Here is a 21,836-nt window from a genome sequence, read left to right on the forward strand (position 1 = left end):
AGTAACAATGCATATAGCTAACAATTCACTTGCACGGTGCAGATGCTTAATTTTGTGAATGTCACGCTCCTGATTGTTTTGTTTTTTAGAATATTTGAATTCTTTTTCTCTGATGCCTTCAAAAGCTGTCTTTTGAAAGTGCAATGTCTAGTGTTTAAAGTGCATCACCTCTTGATATTAGATGATGTTGAAGAATCAAATATCACATAACTTTTAAGCAAGTGCTAGTAAGAAACTCATATTACCTTTCTATATACTTCAGCTGAGACTTTGTTTTTCTGTTATCATCTTACAAAGCTGCAGTCACTTGGTGCTGTACCAATAAGCCATAGATAATCTAAAATTGATTTATTTTGCTTACTAGGCAGGAGGACCACTTTTGAAATCAAAATATCTCCCACTTCTAATAGTTGGTGTGACTCCTCTTGGTAGGAAAGCTGTATTTTACATGTTGGCTCTCTTGATAACAAAACTGAAATTGTACATGTACATAAACAGGAGTAAGTGCCACTGATTTATGGAATTTACAATACAGAGGTGCTGGCGATACATTTTTTTTTTAAATTGTCATTTATAGTCCATGCTTCTCACTGAGATTCTAAGCAGAGTGTGCGTGTGTGTGTGTGTGTTAAGTGCTGTCAAGTTGCTTCCGACTCATGGCGACGCTATGAACGAAAGTCCTCCAAAATGTCCTATCTTTGACAGCCTTGCTCAGGTCTTGCAAGTTGAGGGCTGTGGCTTCCTTTATTGAGTCAATCCATCTCTTGTTGGGTCTTCCTCTTTTCCTGCTGCCCTCAACTTTTCCTAGCATGATTGTCTTTTCCAGTGATTGTCTTCTCACAGTGTGACCAAAGTATAATAGCCTCAGCTTAGTCATTTTGGCTTCTAATGTCAGTTCAGGCTTGGTTTGATCTATAACCCACCGATTTGTTGTTGTTTTTCGGCAGTCCACGGTATCCGTAACTCTCTCCTCCAACACCACATTTCAAAGGAATCTACTTTCTTCCTATCAGCTCTCTAGGCAGATTACATAGCGTAAATCAGTGGAATCCACAGGATGAGGAGACTTCTAATACACCATGTAATGGAGCTAGGATTATATGTCCACAGAGCAGTACGCTTGTGGATAACAAAGATTTCACTCAATAGTGCTAAAAAAAAATAGGGCAAAAATCGGCTTCAGCTAATGCCCTTTTCCCTTAAATGGTACCAAACCACTGGTATAGCGCCATCTGGGAACGTGAGGCGGGACGAGCAATCCTGCACGAGCCTAACCGGTTCGTGCCAGTCCTGGGCAGAACTAGGCCCGACGCCCTCCGTCCCAAAAGCAGCCGCCTGCTGCAGAAAGTCGGGCTCCCAGCAGCCGGAGCCCCTTCAGAGACGGAGGCCACCTGGCGTGGCTCCAGCTTGCCACACTACAGATGTTCGCATTTAAGGTGGCACGAGGCTGATTCCCCCCCCCCCGGCACCATAACGTGTGTACAGATGTTTCCACCATAGAGAGGGCACGACCAGAGCGGCCTCCAGTTTCCCCGACCAGGAAGACCGCGAAGCTGCCGGAAGCTGTCGCTTGGACCTCTCTCGAGTTTTCCCTGCTTCCGTTTCCTGGTACTTCCGGGTCGACCGGAAGTCGAGCGGGGAGGATGGTGGCCGAGGGGACTCGCGCGATGGCGGAGGAGAGAGACGCGGCCGGGTCTTTCTCCTCGGAGGACGAGAGGAGCGACGAGGCGCCCGAGGAGGTGGCCTTCGAGAGCGCGCGGGCGGCGGCCCAGGAGGCGCGGCGGGCGGCGGGAGAGCGCGCGCGCAGGTGAGGCCCGGCCCGCGCCCGGGCGGCCGGATGGATGGAGGGATGCGCCGGTCTTCTTTCCAGCCAGCAGGAAAGGCTGCCGAGGCCGGGTGGGATCCTTCCCTCCCTCCCTCCAGGAAGGCGAAAGCCGAGAGCCTCCAAAGGGAGCGCCCGGAAAGAGTCCTGGCCTCAAACCCCGTGTAACGCCCAGTCTTCCCTGCCCCTCTTCGCAGTGGGTAGCCGTGGTACTCTGTCTGCAGTCGTAGAAAAGGGCAAGAGTCCAGTAGCACCTTCAAGACTGACAAGAATATTTTCTGGCAGGGTAGCAGCTTCCGTGAGCCACAGCTCACTTCAGATATCTGAAGAATACCAGATATCTGAATATCAGATATCTGAAGAAGTGAGCTGTGGCTCACAAAAGCTCCTACCCTGCCAGAAAATATTCTTAGTGGGTAGCCGTGTTAGTCTGTTTGCAGTAGTCAAAAATATTCTTGTCAGTCTTTAAGGTGCTACTGGACTCTTGCCTTTTTCTACTATCCTTATAGTAGCCGTGGTAGTCTGTCTGCAGTCGTAGAAAAGGGCAAGAGTCCAGTAGCACCTTCAAGACTCACAAACATATTTTCTGGTAGGGTAGGAGCTTTCGTGAGCCACAGCTCACGCTCAAGTAGAAAAGAGCAAGAGTCCAGCAGCACCTGAAAGACTAACAAACATATTTTCTGGTAGGGTATGTTTTTAAGCATTACAGTAGTAGAAAAGGGCAAGAGTCCAGTAGCACCTTAAAGACTGACAAGAATATTTTCTGGCAGGGTAGCAGCTTTCGTGAGCCACAGCTCACTTCAGATATCTGAAGAATATCAGATATCTGAATATCAGATATCTGAAGAAGTGAGCTGTGGCTCACGAAAGCTCCTACCCTGCCAGAAAATATTCTTGTCAGTCTTTAAGGGGCTACTGGACTCTTGCCTTTTTCTACTATCCTTATAGTAGCCGTGTTAGTCTGTCTGCAGTAGTAGAAAAGGGCAAGAGTCCAGTAGCACCTTAAAGACTAAGAAAAATATTTTCTGGTAGGGTATGAGCTTTCGTGAGCCACAGCTGTGGCTCACGAAAGCTCACCCTACCAGAAAATATTTTTCTTAGTCTTTAAGGTGCTACAGGACTCTTGCCCTTTTCTACTGCCCTTCTTCAGACTCTCCTTATTTCTTTCTTCTTTAAGTCACTGTAGAAAGTTAAATTGGCTGCTGTTCAGCAATTTTGTCAAGGGCGCCTTCGAGCCCGTTGGCTTCCCTGATTAACTGGGTGCTGAAGCGGACGTACTTGCCAGGTTTTAAAACTCACGGAGTGGCGGTTGCCCAGCCTCGCCTGCCCTGGCAACATGCTGGTGAAAGTCAGGTTGCCGTACGCAGCAGGCTACAAGCGATCAGTTCTATATAGTAAAGAGGAGGAGTCCAGGAGCACCTTAAAGACTAACAAAATTTCTGGGAGGGTAGGAGCTTTCATGAGCCACACCTCACTTCTTCAGATATCTTCTGAAGAAGTGAGCTGTGGCTCCCAAAAGCTCCTACCCTGGCAGAAAATTTAAGGTGCTACTGGACTCCTTTTCTACTGCTAGTGACTGACTAACACGGCTACCCATCGAGTTCTATACAGCTATTGAGAATAGCTAGAAAGTCCCTTTTTTGTCTTGGCACAGACAATTGTAATACTTGTGAACATGCACATTTCCTCCTCTTAATCCATGGGTCCTCATTTTACATATCTTCAACTCCATCTCCCACACACACATACTTTTCAATCTGGCTTCATGCAGTGCATGGGTGCAAACCACATTGCGCAAACAAATTAAAACCTGGATTTTGAACAAGACAGAAGAATGGCCCCAAAATCATCTACACACGCTAAACTGTACAAATAAAATTTCAGTTCAGTTGCTCCTCAAAAGCTCCTTGAACAACAAGGACTTCTAGGTCTCTGGAATGATCCATAGTGGGAATTATGGAGGCTGTTTGAAAGAACAGGTGCTTTGGCCAGGAAGAAATGTGCTTGAGCTTTGGCAAATTTTATGGACTTTAGGGATGGCATGCTCAAAAGTAAGCCCTGGAAGGTCTGAGTTGGCACATGGGCTCATAGTGGGAAAGACAAGCTGTCAGGTTTGCAGGTCACAAGCTCTATATGGCTTTATAGATGAGAACCAGCATTTTAATTTGACCCAGAGGCAAATAGGCAGCTAATTTAGATTAGAGGAAAATTGGCTAGAATTTAGAATTACTAAAATAGCTGCATATAGACTCAGTGCAGATGTTCCTTCTTGGCTGTAAGCAATCCCATTGATTTTTCTCCCCCAATCACTCTTTTTTGCTTTGTTAGAGAAAAATCTGCCTTGAAAGAGAAGAGGCGACAAAGGGAAGAACTATTTAAAGAACAAAAGGTAATAACACTGTCTCCTCAAATTAATCCGTTATGTTTTTATTGTGCACCAACATCCCAGAGAGGTTCTGCATTTGCTCACAAAGATTAAAATCTGTTATGAACATTTTATCTCTAGGCACTCTGTAGGAGGGAACAGTGTGTTGTTTTTCTGGTGATGATAGGGGACGTGCCATATTAGATTTTGAATCAATCCTTTTCTGTATTAGATTTTGTATTAATCCATGCTTTGATTACACTTTGCCCTATTGGGCTGGAATGTTATGGGAAAGAATGCTGACAGGCAAGGCAGCTGGTGTAAAGACCAAGATGCATAGATAGCAGGCCTGTAGCGCTAAGGCATATTGTTTATGGAACATCACAAGGATGACAGTGAGTATCCAGAGGCTATGCTAGAAGAATGTATGTCTTAAAGCAATTATGGCAATCTGACATCTATTCATATCAGTAGAACACACACTCTCAAGGTTGTCTACGCATTTCAGAGAAGACCCAACAACCAATGTATCGCCAGTCCACATTCCAATATTGATTATACTAACTCAGGTGTCACTAGTACGTTTTTATTATATGTCACGTACTGCTATATGTCACGTGCAAGTCATAATGTTTTATTACCACACACCAGCAAAAAGGTATATAAGGTGACATTATGCTTGTGTCAAATGCGCACTGTCTTAGCAACCCATTGTGTTGCTGGCAGTGGCCTATTATGCATAATAAATCTCTCTTTCTTGACCGGTTTGTGTCTGGCTATTTGACTTGGGACAAAAGCACCAAGGCCCCAACTTTAGCGTAACCTACGGGTGGCGCTAACAGTGTATCTGTAAATTGACTTTATAATTCCCCTGAATCTTGTAGTGGTTAGAGTATCAGGTTAGGACTAGGAACATCTGGGTTTCCCATTATCCACTCAACCATGAACTTCACTGAATGATGTTGGACTAGTTACCCTTGCGGCGCCTAACCTACCTCTTAGGGTGGTTGTGAGGATAAAATGGGGGATGGGGGGACTTTTTATGCTGCCCTGAGCACCTTGGAGGAAGGATAGGGTAAGCATAAGTAAAATAAAAAATAGTTCTTTTAGCACTTCATTAATATAAACTTTCACTGTACTTGGTTTATATATTTGTATCCAGCTTCCTTACTTCATTTGCAACAGAAGACCGCAGTTTACACTTAAGATCCAACATCATTTCTGTGATGTTCAGAATTCTAGTAACCTTCCTTTCCAAGTGATTATGTAGACTGCACTGTTGTTAGATCTTCTGTGTTCTCAAAGTGAGAAGGCAAGATATGAGTACAATATGCATACATGAATGTAGGGATCAGACAAAAAGTCCATCTAGTCCAGTCTTTCATCATGGCCAGCTGGGAAGCTTACAAGTGATAACTTCCCTTACTTTTGTGTCCTCAGAATCTTAACCTCGCATATCCATCCAGCCCTTTTGGTGGGAAAGGGGTATGAAGGCAATTGCCAGGGAATAAAGATCACAAGGAGAGGCCCTCCAGACTGTGCCACCAATCAAAGATTCTGGTGGGCACACAAGACAGTCTTTTTGGTGGCAGCTCCACAATTATGGAACAACCTTCCCAGGGAGGTATGCCTGGCCCCCTCACTTTTGATCTTTAGGAGGCAGTTGAAGATGGTTTTATTTAGGGTCACATGTGATTAATTTAGTTTTTCTATTTATTGGCTGTCTTAAATTGTGGTTTTTTATCTATTATTTTTATGGTTATTGCAGCAGCCACCAAAAATCAACCTATGTTAAATACCCTCTGGAACAACAAAGTTTTTAAACTGTATCATATCAAGAAAATTTGGGGGTCAAATAAAGGGTGGGTAGAGCAGGGGCTACATAAGAGGGTGGAAAGACATGGCTGGATGACGGGGTAATGGAATCAGTCAAGTCAGTAACAGTAAGGAATACTTTACTGGTTCTCTTCAGATTCCTCAGTCCTGGTAAGATGTAGACTGGATTATTGCAATGTGCACTACGTGGGGCAGCCCTTGAAGAGTGTCCAGAAACTACAGTTGGTGCAGAATGCTGTGGCCAGAATGCTGACTGGAACGGATCATAGGGACTGTATTAGTGCAATCTTGTTTCATCTACACTGGCTTTCAGTTTGCTTCTGGCCCCAATTCAGGGTTCTGGTATTGACCTTTAAAGCCCTACTCCTGGTCTATGGTCATCAAGGGGTTGAGGTACCCCATCATCTGAGAAAGGGCCTTCTTGGTCATGACACCAAAACTATGGAATTCCCTCCCCAGGGAGATTCTTCTGTCCCCATCTATCATTGCCTTCCGTCAGCAGGTAAATACTTGTGTTTTGTTTGGTGTTTCCTCACTGATGCTATTTGCTGTTTATGTTTTAATTGTTGCTTTTATTTGTGTTGCTCCCTTGGGGACTGTAACTTAGGTAGAAAGGCAGCCTAAAAATGTTTTATGTAAATATAATAATTACTGTTTTTAGACTGTTTGGTAACTTCATTAAGTTTACGGAAAAACAACAACCCTTGACTTGCGAAAACTTTATTCTTTTTAGAAAAAAAAATTACTTCCTGAGAATGTACTAGAGGAGTTGGCATCATCAGCAGAGAACAGGTAAGCAAAACAGTTGTCCAGGAGGGCATTTTTATGAAGGGAAATAAGGGTGTAGTTGATGTCTGAGAATTTTTAAGCAGTTTTCATTGCTTTGTTTCTTTTACACTGTTTTTAGTGCCCAATTCTCTGATACTGTAATCCAGTTTTATGCACTGTTAGTTGGGTGGTTTGGGAGGGAAGGTAGCGTGATACAGCCTGATCTCGTCATATCTCAGAAAATAAGCAGTGTCGGTACTTGGAAGGGAGATCTCCAAGGAAAACTGCAGAGGAAGGCAATAGCAAACCATCTCTGCTTAATCACTTGTCTTGAAAGCCTCACCAGGGGACACTATAATTCGGCTGTGACTTGATGGCACGTTACACACAGGCAGTTGGATGGTTTATACTGTTCTTATTGCATTCTTTTAATTGTGTGATCCAGCTTGAGTCTCAGCGTGAAGGGCAGACTATAAATGAAATAAAAGCGCACAAATGAATGCTCCAACTTCAAGTAGTGGAACCCTCAGAAAGTGTTAACTATCTCCATATACCCTATGAGGCTTTTGACTTTCCCTTGTTGACTTGACCCAGCAACCATGGGAGGCTTACGTTTGAACCTCAAAAGAAGTTTGCAGTGTGATCAGGAAAGAGAGGTGGTTAAACTGCTATTGAAAAGGCGGAAGCCTTATAGCGTTCTTGCAACAACAACAACAAAAGTAAATAACATGTGACAGGAAAGTTTGCAGAAACTTTCTTGAAATATTAATAATAGGCAAGCAGACCTATTAACTGCACTTGCAATGTGTCAGCATGTTAAAAAAATGCATGTTTTAACTAGTCCCTGTCAGTTTGTGATGTTACTAGAATACATGGATATTTGGCTATCAAGTGTTACAAAGAATCTTTCTAAATAGAGTTTTTTTTTTAGCAATAACAAGCCATCTGACACAACTGAACAAGGTATGTCTAAAGTTATACAGGTCTGCTCAATTACTTTTATTGTGCAGAGTTGTATTATTACTTTCATTGCGCAGAGTTGTATTATGCATCCAATACCAGTGTGAATAAAAATCAATGATTAAAAAAAATTAAAAATCGGACTTAAAATTTTTAAACCGGATTTGTTTAATTTAGATTGGATTTTTTTGATAAAATGCTTTTTGAGGAAAAATCTATTTAAATATAGTTTTCTATTTAAGATAAAAACTAATCCTTGTTTCATGGATTATAATGTAACTATGTAGCATGAGGTTTTATAATCATGCAATGTTTAAATTTTTTGGTAAATGAATTCCGTTATCCATTCACAATGTCGTGTTCTTCTGTAAGATGATTTTGGGCAATTTTTCTATCAAAGTTCTTAAAACTGTAAATTTGTGTCTGCAGAGATAACATACCTCTTCTTCACAGCAAAAATGTTGTTAAATAAACAGAGAGAGTTGAGAAAAAGACCCATTGTTCCTTTGCAAATCTATGTACATAGAATCAACCCCTTACCTAAGTTTGTGAACTTTCAAGAAGTTCAATGAACAGAAGACTTTTTGGAGTGGAATAGATCTGCACAAGGTGCTAAGTGTGAGGAAGGAGGGGCAAGCAGTAAAAATGAAAGTGAAACCTTTTGAGCAGCATGCTCCACAAGTCTTGGGTTCTTCATGTGTATAGCCTGAAATTTATCATATTATTCTCTTCTGGGAGGAGAAAACCTATAATAGCAGCAGGCCGTAAAAGAGTGTAGAAGACCATGATTTAAATCTAGTCTTACTGACTAGTGATTTAAATCGTGATTTTCATCCATTTGATTTAAATCAAATCGATTGTCCAATACTGAATTAACTACACCAGATAGTGCCTGTGAAATATGTTGCCATTAATAGCTGGAGTTGTTGCATTTTAGCTATCTACCTCTTTTTGTGATAAAGGGCATTTCTGGAGTTGTTAGCTTCTCCCTGAATTTGATTAACTTCCACAGCCATAAAATAATCCTGTTTGCAAGTAGTTGAAATGAATTTCGTTTTACTCTTGTATAAAATGTGCTGACAGTAACTATGAAATGTAATGTTTTGAGAGCCAGCATGGTATAGTGCTTAAGAGTGGCAGATTCGAATGCGGAGAACCAACCGGGTTTTTTCCCACATCTCCACACGACGCCTGCTGGGTGACCTTGGGCTAGTCGCAATTCTCTCGGTACTCTCTCAGCCCATGTGGAGACAGGCAGTGGCAAACCACCTCTGAATGTCTCTTGCCTTGAAAACCCTACTGGGTGGTCTTCCCCCTTTTTTTCGTTTATTAACCCTACAGGGTCACCATAAATCATCTGTGACTTGATGGTACTTTTCACTACCACCAATGTTTTAAGTATCAATTTTTTATAGATCAGAATACTGAAGATGAGTCTGAAAGTGAGAGAGAAGAAAATGTGATGGAAGACAATGAAGAAGAAACATTGGCACTTAGGTATGAAGCTAAATAATTATTTAGTGTGTCATATTAATTTTTAGGGGGAAAGCCCACTGCTACTGTGACCTTCTCTGCAAGTACATCTAGCTAACTGTTCCCGTCTTCCCATAAGCATCAATTGGTGGCCAAAGTCCAAATGACCTATTAAAGAAGGAATATTTAGTTGCTACAACCATTCTTGACAAACAGTCGGGAAAATTGAGGATGGCTCAACTAAGATGAGAAAATTCAGCAAAGTATTGTCTGTGATGCATAGCTTCTAATCTGTTCTTGGTCACCAGGCTCCAGCAGAGCTACATGGCAGTGCGGCTGAAAGATCAGGAGTTAGCAAACCAGCAGCAGCAAGCAGCCAAGGACTTCATACAAAGGCAGCTCTATGGAGGCTTCAGCAACCGAACCACAGGTGAACTTTCTTGATGTCTTGGGAAAACCTCTTGGTTTAGCTACACACACAGTTTGAGTGATTTTTCCCCCTTTCCTTTTTCAGCAAACAAGTATTTTTCTCTTGAAAACAAGAAGAGTACAGTTAAAAAACCTGCAATCCAGTTTGTTGTTAATTCTTGGGGTGAGTTCAAGTTCTTCTTGTGGCTGTTGGGAGAAAGTTGCTCGGATCCATATGGCAAGCTGCTAAGAAACCGTTTGACGTGGCCTTTGTGGTTGGTTGTTATGTACATATTGTTCTAAGTGCTTTGCAGTTTGACACAAATGCTGGAGTTAAAATCCTCTTCTCAAACTGTTCTATGTGCCCCCACCTGCAGAGGTAAGGTGGTAGCTGCCAGATAGGGCTTGTTATTAGTTTTCGCTTCTGCCCCAGTGGGAACCCAAAGCAGCTGACATTGTTTTCTGTCTTTTTTTATCCTCCCAACAACCCTGTGAGGTAGGTTAAGCTGAGAGAATGACTGGCCCAAGATCCCGCAAGACCTTCCATGGCAGAATGGGAATTTCTGTGTATTTTTTGCAGAACCTCACTGGGTGGTGGCACCTTGCCATTAGAACGCCTTCCCACTGAGGCTCAACTGACTCCTACTTTCCTTTCGGTACCAGGCCAAAACATTTAAGCTTTTAACAAAGGGATTCCTTAGCTGTGTTATGGTATGCTCCTAGCCTGAGAATGACTTTATCAGTTTCATTTTGACATCTCCATTTGCTTTTACTCTAATGTGTTTTTATTGACTTGATCCTAATTATTTATTTTGTTGACTGCTTGTTTTTATAGACTTATCTCATTTGCTTGGTTTTTACTGTTTAACTTGTGAGAAGATCTGGAGAGCTGGCATCTGAGTTTTCTGAATAAATAAAGTGTTCAAACTGACATCTTGTCAAAAATAGACTTGTTAAGCTTTTACAGTATTTGTGTCAAAAGCTGCTTGTGACAGTTTTCCATTTTGAAATGGTGTGACAAAGGCGCAGTTGGAGAAATAAATTTGTCACATAGTGGGCAAACAATGTATTAGGACATAAGATGTTCGACATCTGTGGACAAGATTTTAATCAGACACATCCTGCCTGGTTCTTACTGTTAGACAGCATGGTGTAGTGGTTAGGAGCGGTGGACTCGAGAGAACTGGGTTTGATTCCCCACTCCTTCACTTGGGTGACCCTGGCCTAGTCACAGTTCTCTCAGAACTCTCAGCCGTACCTACCTCACAAGGTGTCTGTTGTGGGGAGAGAAAGGGAAGGCAACTGTAAGTTGGTTTGAGACTCCTTAACGGTGGAGAAAATCTTTGAATATTCTGCATTTGCTATTTTCAGATGCAATGAACTATAACAACTCAACAAGCATTGTACCAAAGTAGAGTTAGGAATGAAAAACACAATATGAATAGAAATGAGAATTTGAATGGTGGAAGGATGTGGAGAAAGCCTGAATGAGGTTGCTGCAGCAGTGGACGATCTGCGAACTACTTGTGGAGAGGCAGCAAAACACCCAGTCATAGCTGCTGCAGTGGTTTGGTGGGGTTGAGCTGATGGCCAAATGGGAAGGGGCCTGTGGCTCAATGGGAAAGTATCTCTTTTATATGCAGAAGTTCACAGGTTGAATCCCTGGCACCTGTAGCTAAAAGGGTTAGGTAGTAAGTGATGGAAAAGACGGCCGCCTGAAGAGCAGCTGGCAGTCTGAGTAAACCGTGATCTTGAGAGATCAATGGCCTGATTCTGCATGAGAGAGCTTCAAAGTTCAAATAATCACTATTTTTTTCCTAACAGGTAAAAACAAAAAACAAAAAGCCAAGCAATTTACAAAGCATTGGATCTCTTCAAAGATGACACCTAAAACATAATTTGGCTGCATTTTGACTGTCGGAAGATTATTCCCAAGAATGTTAATTATCAAGACTTTATGTTGCATAAAACTGTATTTTTTAAAAATTTGAAATTTCTGTATAAATGTTGTATTCAATAGTCAGTGTCCTGTCTTTCTGCTGTACATTTCAAGAAAACCTAGCTCAAGATTTTCCAAGTCCTGTAAAATGCAAAGCTGTGTTCAAATAACTTAAGGCTTGGATCGATGAAAAGTGAGGCACAGCATTTAATCCTTTATTACACATACCTTATGGGACGTTATAATTATGTTACCTTAGGAAGCTGGCCTTGATTTCTATGTGAAAGTCTGCCCTTTAAAATCAAGAATAATAAAACTTAGCATTGAGCCATGTTTATAGTCTGCATGGGGCTCCAGGGCTAGTGATATATAGAGCACTATATTTAGTAAACAATTTCTGGGCTCATTTGGTGCACCTCATAGCTGAACACTACAGTACTCCAGAAATAAGGCTAATATTGAAATTGCAAATTATTTCTACACCAAACACTTCACAGCAGCTGCTCTGGTGAAAGCAGGAGACATCAGCTTAACTCTCCCTCAAAATGTGCAATAGAACCCTCTAGTGCAGTGGTTCTCAACCTGTGGGTCGGGACCCCCAAGGTCGCGAAGTGTTTTCTGAGGGGTCGCCGCCACTGTCCTGGGACAGCCCCCATCCCGGGCTGTCCAGGACTAACCCAGATGCCCTGTAATCCTGATCCATCCGCGAGGGCAGGGAAGACCCCAAGCAGAGAGGTGAGGAACTGGCCGACCGACAGCCAGAAGGAGCCAGGCTGCAGAGACGCGGCGGTGTGTCGCCGCACACCAGCTGTAGCCCTGCTGCCCAGCTGAGTGGTGGGCGGGCCAGCCCTGGGCGCAGTCGCACCTGCACTGGGCAGATGATGCGGCAGGATGTGTGGGAGGCCGAGGAAGCTCCCCTGGCTCGGCCAGTTCAGGTCTCGGAGGAGAAGAGGGCGGTCCCCCTTGAGGCCGCTACAGCCACGTTTTTACTTTTAGCCGCGCTTGGGTGGGGAGGAAGCTTCAGCCTGGAATCCAAGTGCGCATGTCTGTAGCGTGGCTTCGCTTTTCTGCCCTGAGTCATCAGTTCCGTTCTGGCAAGGCCAAGGGGGAGAGAGTCGAGGTGCATGCGCAGTTCGGGATTTCCCCCTCGAGCGCGCAGGTTCGGTGAGGCGCAGAAAGAGGGGTGACTGGTGGAGGGGAGAAAAAGGCACGAAAAGTCCGAGCGGGATAAGCGGCCCTCGGCTCTTTCCTGGCCCTTTGCTCTCATGAGGTGATTAAACGGAGCTCCGCTTTGAGGGATAACTGCAGTTCTGTGCACAAGCAGTGTCCCAGTCACAAGAGAGGGGGTTTCCTTGCGAGAGCCCTGGCCTGCTTGGAAGAGTTTTTGGGGAGAGGGGAGGACAAGGAACACAGTGCATGCTCAGAGGCACTCTTTCCTCCGTGCCAGGAAAGGTTGCCGCACCACACAGTCACAGCCGCTGCGCAACAGGTGGTAGTACCATTTGCTTGTTTGTTTTAAAATTTAAAATTTAAAGTAATTATATATATGGATACCCTGGACTGCCAAAAAAACAAATGTGTTTTCTTTATCCTATTGAAAATGTCATTTATGCAAATTTATGCAAATATGACGAGGGTCACAGGTTACTTGGCAATTGTAAAAGGGGGTCGCGACTCGAAAAAGGTTGAGAACCACTGCTCTAGTGGAATAAAACACTGGCCTTTGCTATGACAATCTGTCAACAAAAGGGGGGGGGAGCTGAAACATGAGGCTAAAGAAGCTAATATAACTGTTGAAGCCTATTCATATAACCATGGGGGGAAAATACAGGAAAATTATGGTTGCTGTCAAAATCCAGAAGGAATTGAGGTCACTTTCAGGAGAGAGATGCTGTGACTGAGCTGCATAATGATGAGTTGTCCTGGTCATGACAAGAGGTTTGGGGAAAAAAGAAACAATTCTAGAGTTGGCAGTTTAGGGCAACCATCAAAATCTGAATTGGAAAGCTGGCTGTTGAGGCTGGCAGCTGGAGTGAGAGAGAAACAGCTGTGTAGGATCAAGAAGGATCCTGTGTGTGGGAAGTTATTTGACTGTCCTTCCCTAAGAGGAAAAGCTGCTAAGTAAAAGGGGTAATTCCTAACCATTTTAAGGAAGAAAACTGGGGAAACTGTGTTTTGTTCCTGACTCCACCAACATTTGAAATATTGTTTCAACAAGCTCTAGCCTGTTCGACTGAGCAATGCCCGCTAAGGGTTCTCATTATATCTCACAAGTATTGCTTGTCTGTAAAATACATCAGATACATCATGATTACAAAATATCTATTGTTTGTAAACATCCTGTTGTTTAATCTGCCAAGTTTATTTTCTGAAACTTTTTCCATTTCCCCAAAAGAGACAAAACACTTTTGCATTTTTATTTCATTTTGGGCCATATTCTAAATTATATATAGAAAGGTTTTGGCAGATCCTTCATCCATCTTAAGTGTGGGACAGGAACACAACAAGAGACAATTCATAAGTCTCTGGAGTGATTGTGGTGGTTGGTGAGCAAAAAATCAATAAAACAATAAAATCAATAAAACAAAGTTTAACTATGGGCATTAGCAACAACAACTGGAACAGCACTACCTCTCGGGGATTACTGTGTGTGTTGCTCCTTTTCCAAAGAGCTGGCTAGGACCTGGCCATCCCACAATCATTCTTCAAATACAACCTGCAATACACTTTGGGGTTAACTGAACCATCCTAGAAATATGATGCTGATGAGATTTTAATAAAGGTCAGACCAACAAATGAGTGGAAGTGGTCACTTGGGCATTTTTCTAAGCTCTCCTTAATAAAGTTAGGAACCTGGGGTGTGCTTGCCCCAGCCATTGCTAAGAGCACCTTCTTTCAATTACATCTAGATTGTAAACTGACCCCCTTATTTAGACTGCCAATCTAGCTAGGCTCTCCTGTGCTACCTACAGATTAATATGGTCTATGTAGGGCTGCACTGGGAGATGGCTTGAAAGCTTCAACTGGTACAGCAAAATTCAGCAAAGACTACCAAAGCAATAATACAGTTCAACAGCAGTAAACTTATATAGCTAAAATAGTCCCAAACACATAAACTCATCTTCATCAACTGAGATTAGGAACACTCTTTCCAAAGCTATTGGTAAAATAGGTACCTGCTGGTGGTTGCAAATGGCTTATTCAACAGCTGAACTGTGGTATGCACACTGCTGAGTGTGGTAGATTCTCTAGTCTTCTTCCACCCACCAAAACACTTCTCAGAGATTATAGGAGAGGAGGGGTTAAAACCAATTCCAGAATTTTGTACATGATGCTGTTCTTCAGGATAAGATGACAAGGTGATGGGGCAGAACTGAAGTTATCTGATCATCTAAACATTTGAAAAATTCTTATGGCTGACAAAATGGAGAAGAGGAGAACCATATAAGCTGCTTTGGGTGCCCACTGGGGAGACAGGTAATTAAGTTAACACTTTGAAGTCCACAGCACTCTGCTTTCCTACAAGGAATCCCAGCTATGTATTGTGTAAACACATTTCTTATAGCCACCCAGACTGTAAAGTTTGATTCAAAGACCATCAAGTCTGATTTTTGTTGAAAGAACAAGAACTAAACAAGGCGGCCTCCAGGTACCGCATCACACCTTTGAGCCATGTTTAACGCAAGCAGATCAGGCCTAGTGAGGTGCAGCAACGTGACTCCTAATACTTGCTGATATTCTTATTATATGAAAAATATGAAAAATACAACAAACCTATACCACCAACAACCTATAATGCCAACAATTCTAATATGATAATAATACCCTTCCCATAGAGTTTGTGTCAAAAAGTTCTTTAGACACTATATAGCTGTTCCAAACAAGCTGTATCTTTTGTGACACGCTGGAAAAAAATGTCAGCAAGGGCAGACAGTTAAGTTGATCTCTCTAGTTTTCTTTGATTTCTTCAGTTTTCTCTGATGAACCTTTCTGGCAAGCAGTATATAGGATTTCTAGCATAGTATTAGTGTAGATGGTAGTGCAGATTATGTTTAGATTCAGCCTTTTGGATTACAGAAAAAATGTTGCCTATTTTGGGCAATAAGATCCACATCGCTTCTTTAAGGACAGTGCCTTTTTAAGGACATTGCCCCTTTAAATTTGCACAGAGAGCTAGCAATGTCAGCTGCATCTGATATGTGGGGTTGTAAACTTCTATACACGCCTCAGTTAGAATTAGTTATTTCATGCATCTATGGAAAACCTGCTGGAAGAACCCTCTGTGGTCTTGTAGAATGTTATAGGTAGGAGATGGATTATTAGAATTAATAGATATAAGGAAATCAGCGCTATATTATTAATATATTAAAAATATTTAAAAATGCTTAGTTTTAAAATTTAAAATACAGTTAAATATTTTACATTATTGCTTATGCAGTAAAAGTTTAAAGTTTCTGGCTAACCTTACATCGGTAGCCTTATGCAGGAGGAATGTACACATATGAACTGTTATTGTTTATAGGTACTGTACACGTGATACATTTTTTTCAGGCTGAAGAAGCCCTATGGTGAAACGTGATAAAAATACCTAGGATACATGTCCCTACATTATCTACAACTTACGGCATTCAACTGTTGTTGACCCATATCCCAGCGACACTGATCCAGATTATAAAGCAAGATACTACTACTCTTTCATGGCATAGTGACTGATGATGTTTTTTTCCAGCGTGCCACAAAAGATACAGCTTGTTTGGAACAGCTATATAGTGTCTATAGAACTTTTTGACATGAACTCTATGGGAAGGGTATTATTATTATTATCATACTAGAATTGTTGGCATTATAGGTGGTTGGTGGTATAGGTTTGTTGTATTTTTCATGTGGTTGTTTGCATTGTGTACCTGTACACTCAGTATCTGTCTCTGTTTGAGTTATAGTGAAAATATAGTGAATATATAAGGTGATTTTGAGCTGCGTGCTGTTTTTTGCTTTGAGTCTCTCTCAGAACAGCATAGGGTATTGTTTTGGATTTCAGATATTCTTATTATGGTACGAGTACCTTAAAAGAGCTCAAGGCAACACAACAAGTTTACCTGCTCAAATCTAAAACACAGCAGACGAGCAAAGAGGGACAGGCAGCCACCCTACCATATGTAGAAGTATTTAATGGCTGGTTAATTATGATATCACTACATTTTATTGCAATAGAGTACTCGTTTAAGCACTTTTAAAAATGCAGGGTGTACAAAGATTAAATTAAGACTGAAATTGACTAAATATTTGGTTTTTATATAAATAGGCCATAACCACACTGTGTTGACATGTAATACTGTTATAATACAACAGTTAAACAGGTGAGTCTACAACGTAAGTTGTCCGCAGTTAAACAGGAAACATAGTTGAAAAGACCATGTTAAAACAAAAACCACTAGGAAACAGGTTGAGATTGTAAGTAGCAACAAACATATTCACTCAGCTCCTGAGTATTTCAAGTTTTACAGTACACATTAAAAAATATTTCTTCCCATCAATACTATACAGCCAAACTGTCAGGTACTTAAGCATTTTGCAAATTACACTGATTGAGCTATGTAATAATGGGGTGGAAGTTGGCAAATTTTCCTGCTTGAAGTTTACATCACCCACATACTAACACATCCACAACATTTTCTATTTGCTCCATTTTTTACCCCACCTTTCAGGAAGGCGAGACCTTTTTGGTTTGTCTGGAAGATTTCTTTAAAGGGTTTGTCAATCTGATGTTACCAAAGATGTTTAACTCTGGTTAAAGATGGAAAACTCTCCTAACAGTAGATTAGAAAATCATTTGCGTCATGCTGTAAACTAGGAAGCAATGTAAAGCAACAGACCTGTCCTTAGTACATAATTAAAAAAAAATCCAAACTCCAGTCTGCAGAGCTGGTCTACTTTCATGGTGAATATATGCCACATTATACATCCCGGACATCTTCATATGCATAGCTAGTGTAGATAGTCTTCCACTGTGGCGAATGCACAGGATCCAATTCCTGACCGAGCCATCAGTCCTAGACACTGCGAAGCCTGACCCATTGCAAGGGCAAGTGGAGGCTGCTTTGGTAGATTGTGTGTTTCTGAAAAACAAAAAACACAAAACCAAAATGGACATCCTTTAGTACTATTTTCCTGAAGTATAAGATGTTACAAGCAACTCAGTCCCTATCAGACATTGAAACATCACCCATTATCTTTTAAGGGACAGAGATAACACGGTTAATGCTTCCAACTTTTGTTAATGCTATCATCAGTTGCTTCAGTTAGTAGTTCTACAACTATGTGTTTCTTATGTTAAATGCCAAAACTTAGTGAATGTTGACATTTACAGGTTAATTCTTAAGGTTACTAGGAGGCCTGATGTTAGAAGTGTGCATTGATGCTTGTTTTAATAATTTATCCCTGTGGCACAGTAAATGTCTTTTACCAGTCATGGATGGAGATGAGGATGACTACTGTGAACATTTACTGAAGCCACTGCTGCTGTTTACTGGTGTCAGAATTTTCTGATTTCATCAGTACCTCTTAAGAATTATTTCTCATATCACTGTTTTTACATACCCTATAATGGCTTAGTTTACCTTAACCAAAGTGCCAACCAGAGGGGGAGGAATAGGCCTTACCTAGTATTGCACTATTGAGAACTGAACACACAGGTTCTCTCTGAATGGGGTCCAGCTGGTTTCCTACCGGACTGCTCCAGGGATCTGAATACGCAAGTAAACTGAAGGCATCCTGTTGAGATATCCAGGCTTAAGTTCATCCATAACAAAGAGTACAGAATTCTTCCACAACTATTTTCTGAGCTGTTATGGCAGGTTAGTTATTTACAATTTGCCAAAGCACACAATTGCGGATACTGCTTTATGGGGTTTTAAAATTATCGAAAGGCATCTCAATTCTGGGTAGTTTTAACAAGCTATACAGCGTTTAAGCAAATGTTCACTAGAAATGCATTAGCTACTGTGTATATAAGTTGGTTTCATTTAGCCATAAATTACAAGGTCTTTTGCATAGAAACATCGACTACATTGTTCCATCTGCTTTGTGCAAAAACTGGCACTAAGCTACCATCTCTAACTGATAACACAAGTCAAACTGTGATTCCTTTGTACTACTTGTTTATTATTCACTACTACATTATTATTTTAAAGACAGTGCTGCAAGACTAGCTCACAATAAAAGCAAGTCAGCCTGCACAAAATAGGCAACACTACACGAACAATTGGTAACATTCGCATTTAGGTTTGAAGTTGTAATTTTCATTTATTCAGTACCTGGGGAAAGGGCTGGACAAGGTATAAAGTATGTCCACATAAGCTTCTATTTTTATAGCAAGGCATTTCACTTACTTTCAGCATTTTCTTATTGGCTGTGTTTTTGCCACATTCTCTTCTCAACTGCTCGCTCATGGCTTGCAACTCTCTGCCAAAGTGAATCATTCTTTCAATAGCTGCCTGACTGCCTCCACACAGTTGACGTCTTAACTGACTGGAATCAACTTCTGCAGGACAGACAAGGCGAAATTACTAATACAGCACAACAATGAGAACACACAGTGCTTTGAGTATACACACAATTGACTCATTTAATTAGAAGAACAACAACGGTAGGAGCAATTCAGGGTTTGGTTTACCTGTTACTTCAATTTACACATAAAATTAAGTACAAACAACACAGTTATCAGCAACAGATAAAACCAAAGGAACAAAGAATAGAGTACACATAAACAAACCCAAGATTAAAACACTTGGTAGATTAAAAGAGTTTTACTACTTATTTTAAAAAGTCAAGGGTACAGGTTTAGGTTACATTCAGATTACAATAAATCATGGTCGTTGTAATGTCTGAATGCAGACAATACAAAGCAGTTTGTTGACTGGCACAAAACTAGGATTTTTTAGCTAGCTTGCTGACCACCAATGTTTCTTGTGACATCTGGATTCAAGCCATATTTTGAGGAATAGTGCCAACCCTCATAGCTGCAGTATAGGGAGTATGTCCTCCCTGCTGGGAGGAGACACTTGAAGCAGACAAACTTTGTTTATACACAAAGTAGTACATGTTAATTGTGTGTGGGAAAGTAACCAGAGTTTATTATGACATCTGAATGAAGCCCTGGTAGCTTTCCCTCAGGAAACAGCTTCATAGAACGGGGGCTACCACACAGAATGAGTTTGCTCCCCGCTCTGGATGGTGGAACCTGTAAAAAGGCTTCCTAACAGGATCCAGTCATCCTCTTGAAAACAAAACTGTTTTAGTAGACCAGGATTACATGGAAAATATATGGCTGGGTGCCAGAGAATTTTAACTTCTACAAACTATCTGATTGGGGACCCCCAAGGTTTGCAGAAAAATCTGAGCCCTTCAAAAAAAATCCTTGGAGCGAGGGTTAAATTCCCCCCAGAACTCATTAGCGCTGTCTGTACTTGTGCACAAAATGCAACTCTGTCGGCTGGCCTCACCCGCTCTCCTCAGAGCAGAGGCAGCAGAAGGAGGGCAGTCAGCGCATGACAGTTGGAGGATTTGCAATAGTTGCTGATGGCACCGCTTCAACTAGGCAGGCGGAGGCTGCAAGCGGAAGGGGAGAGAAAAGCAGGCATTGGGGGCTGCAGGAAGAAAGAGAGAAGATAAAGAGAGTGAGAAAGTCAGGAGGCACTGAGGGATGTAGAAAGAAAGAGAGTGACAGCAGGGACTGGAAAGGCAGATAATGAGATAATAAGCACTGGGGAGGGAACAATGGAGAGAAGACTAAAACAGAAAGTGAGAGCAGGGGTGGGGGAAGGTGGGGAACCAAAAGTGGAGGGAATGGGTTGGCCTCTCCCGCAAGTTCCTTAAGAGTTCCTACTTGTTATAACCCAATTTCGGAAACTTTCCTCTGATTCAAATTCAGGCAGCAAACTCTTCACTAGCAGAAGAGGAAGGAGGCAGTCCGCTCCCCCCATCCAGTGGTGCATTTTGTTTACAAGGATCCATCAAACCCAAGCAAAGGATCTTCCAGGGGACTGCTGGAAAAAGATGTACCCTACATACTCTTTCCACAAGTTTTCCCTGTAGGATCCAGCTCTAAGGCTTTGCATAACACACTAAGTTTGTAGGATTTTGAAGGCAAAAATGTGTTTGAGACGATTTCACTTGGGACCCTTTGCAAGTACAAAGTTAAAGCAACGTTAAAAAAAGTAACTGCAAACCCATTTCTGTGTCACATTCTTCCATTTCATGATCATGTTTAGAACTGCCATTTAGGAAGCCATTGGACGAAGTCTCTGTAACTCCATTGGAGTAGTGATCTGTTTCCATATCTACATCGTTACTGATGAAAGACAGAAATGCATAATTAACTTTGCCAAGATTTCCAGTGGGTTGCAATTTTAAAGTTTCACTTCCTTATGTCACACAAGGAACATAAGGAAATAAGGAGCAAATAAGGAGTTCAAGCTAATATTATTCTGTGAGAGAAACAGTATAGATTTTTTTAAATGTTATTTACAGTCTGCCTTTCTCGCTGAAAATGTAAATCAGTTAAACAGTATAAATCAATGCAGTCATAGGATAGGACATCAAATAAGCAATGTAATAGGATCAGGATTGTGGAAATTAAAACAGTAAACCTCTGGAACAAAATTGAAACAAAGCATAAAGTATTAACATGGCATATTAAATTATCCAGAAATTACAAAATACATACAGCAACGGATGGTACATACTATACACAATATAGTTCAGAATCTCTTTTCCTTTATTAAACCATCTTCATGAAACATTCAATTGTAAGAAGTCCTTATTACCTCTGTAAAAATGCCCTCCTGAATATCAGTTTTGCATAGTTCACAGAAAGCCAGGAGAGTGGGAGCCTTCCTGCCCTCATTAGGCAGGCCATTCCATAAGGTGGGGGACACAACAGAGATTGCGCATACGGGCAGTTGCTTGCCCATTTGTAGGGAGGCCCCTGCAGAAGGCCTGCTCAGATGAGAGAAGCCATTGTGGTGGAGCACAGGGTGAGAACTGGCCCTCCAGATATCAGGGTCCAAGACCATGAAGGGCTTTAGATATGATAGCCAGTACTCTGAACGGAACTCAGCAACCAATGGGCAGCCAATGGAATGACCCCAGAATGAGGCGAATATGCATGGATCCACTTTGCTCCTGATAACTAAGCTATGGCATTCTGCACCAACTACTAGAGTCTCTGAGTTGACTTTGAGGGAAGATCTCTGTAGAGCGTATTA

General features: G+C 41.7%; 2 protein-coding genes across 2 annotated transcripts in view; one reads left to right on the forward strand and one right to left on the reverse strand.

The window, feature by feature from the left end:
- The first annotated feature begins 1,643 nt into the window (after positions 1–1,643).
- Positions 1,644–11,556, forward strand: NOL7 (nucleolar protein 7). Its single transcript, XM_056854013.1, has 8 exons — positions 1,644–1,807; positions 4,151–4,211; positions 6,757–6,815; positions 7,723–7,754; positions 9,167–9,248; positions 9,533–9,654; positions 9,739–9,816; positions 11,457–11,556. Exons 1-8 carry the CDS (start codon positions 1,644–1,646, stop codon positions 11,528–11,530), a joined length of 672 nt encoding a protein of 223 aa, XP_056709991.1. The 3' UTR covers positions 11,531–11,556.
- Positions 11,557–16,719: 5,163 nt separating this feature from the next.
- Positions 16,720–21,836, reverse strand: part of RANBP9 (RAN binding protein 9) — a 38,755-nt gene continuing 33,638 nt past the window's right edge. Inside the window, exons 11-14 of the mRNA XM_056854012.1 lie at positions 20,799–20,920; positions 18,960–19,111; positions 18,231–18,342; positions 16,720–17,687 (exon numbers count right to left, since the gene is read on the reverse strand). Coding sequence (XP_056709990.1) covers positions 17,557–17,687; positions 18,231–18,342; positions 18,960–19,111; positions 20,799–20,920 — 517 coding nt within the window. The 3' untranslated portion in view covers positions 16,720–17,556. The remainder of the gene's footprint in view (positions 17,688–18,230; positions 18,343–18,959; positions 19,112–20,798; positions 20,921–21,836) is intronic.

This window comes from Euleptes europaea, chromosome 8, assembly GCF_029931775.1.
Source record: "Euleptes europaea isolate rEulEur1 chromosome 8, rEulEur1.hap1, whole genome shotgun sequence".
Taxonomy (NCBI): Eukaryota; Metazoa; Chordata; class Lepidosauria; order Squamata; family Sphaerodactylidae; genus Euleptes; species Euleptes europaea.

What these genes read in the sequence shown, in the direction of transcription:
- NOL7 (XM_056854013.1), top strand. Translation starts at nt 1,644, where the DNA reads ATGGTGGCCGAGGGGACTCGCGCGATGGCGGAGGAGAGAGACGCGGCC. An exon ending in AACTATTTAAAGAACAAAAG is followed by an intron (nt 4,212 to 6,756) that starts GTAATAACACTG and finishes TATTCTTTTTAG; the next exon opens with AAAAAAAAATTACTTCCTGA. An exon ending in GCATCATCAGCAGAGAACAG is followed by an intron (nt 6,816 to 7,722) that starts GTAAGCAAAACA and finishes TTTTTTTTTTAG; the next exon opens with CAATAACAAGCCATCTGACA.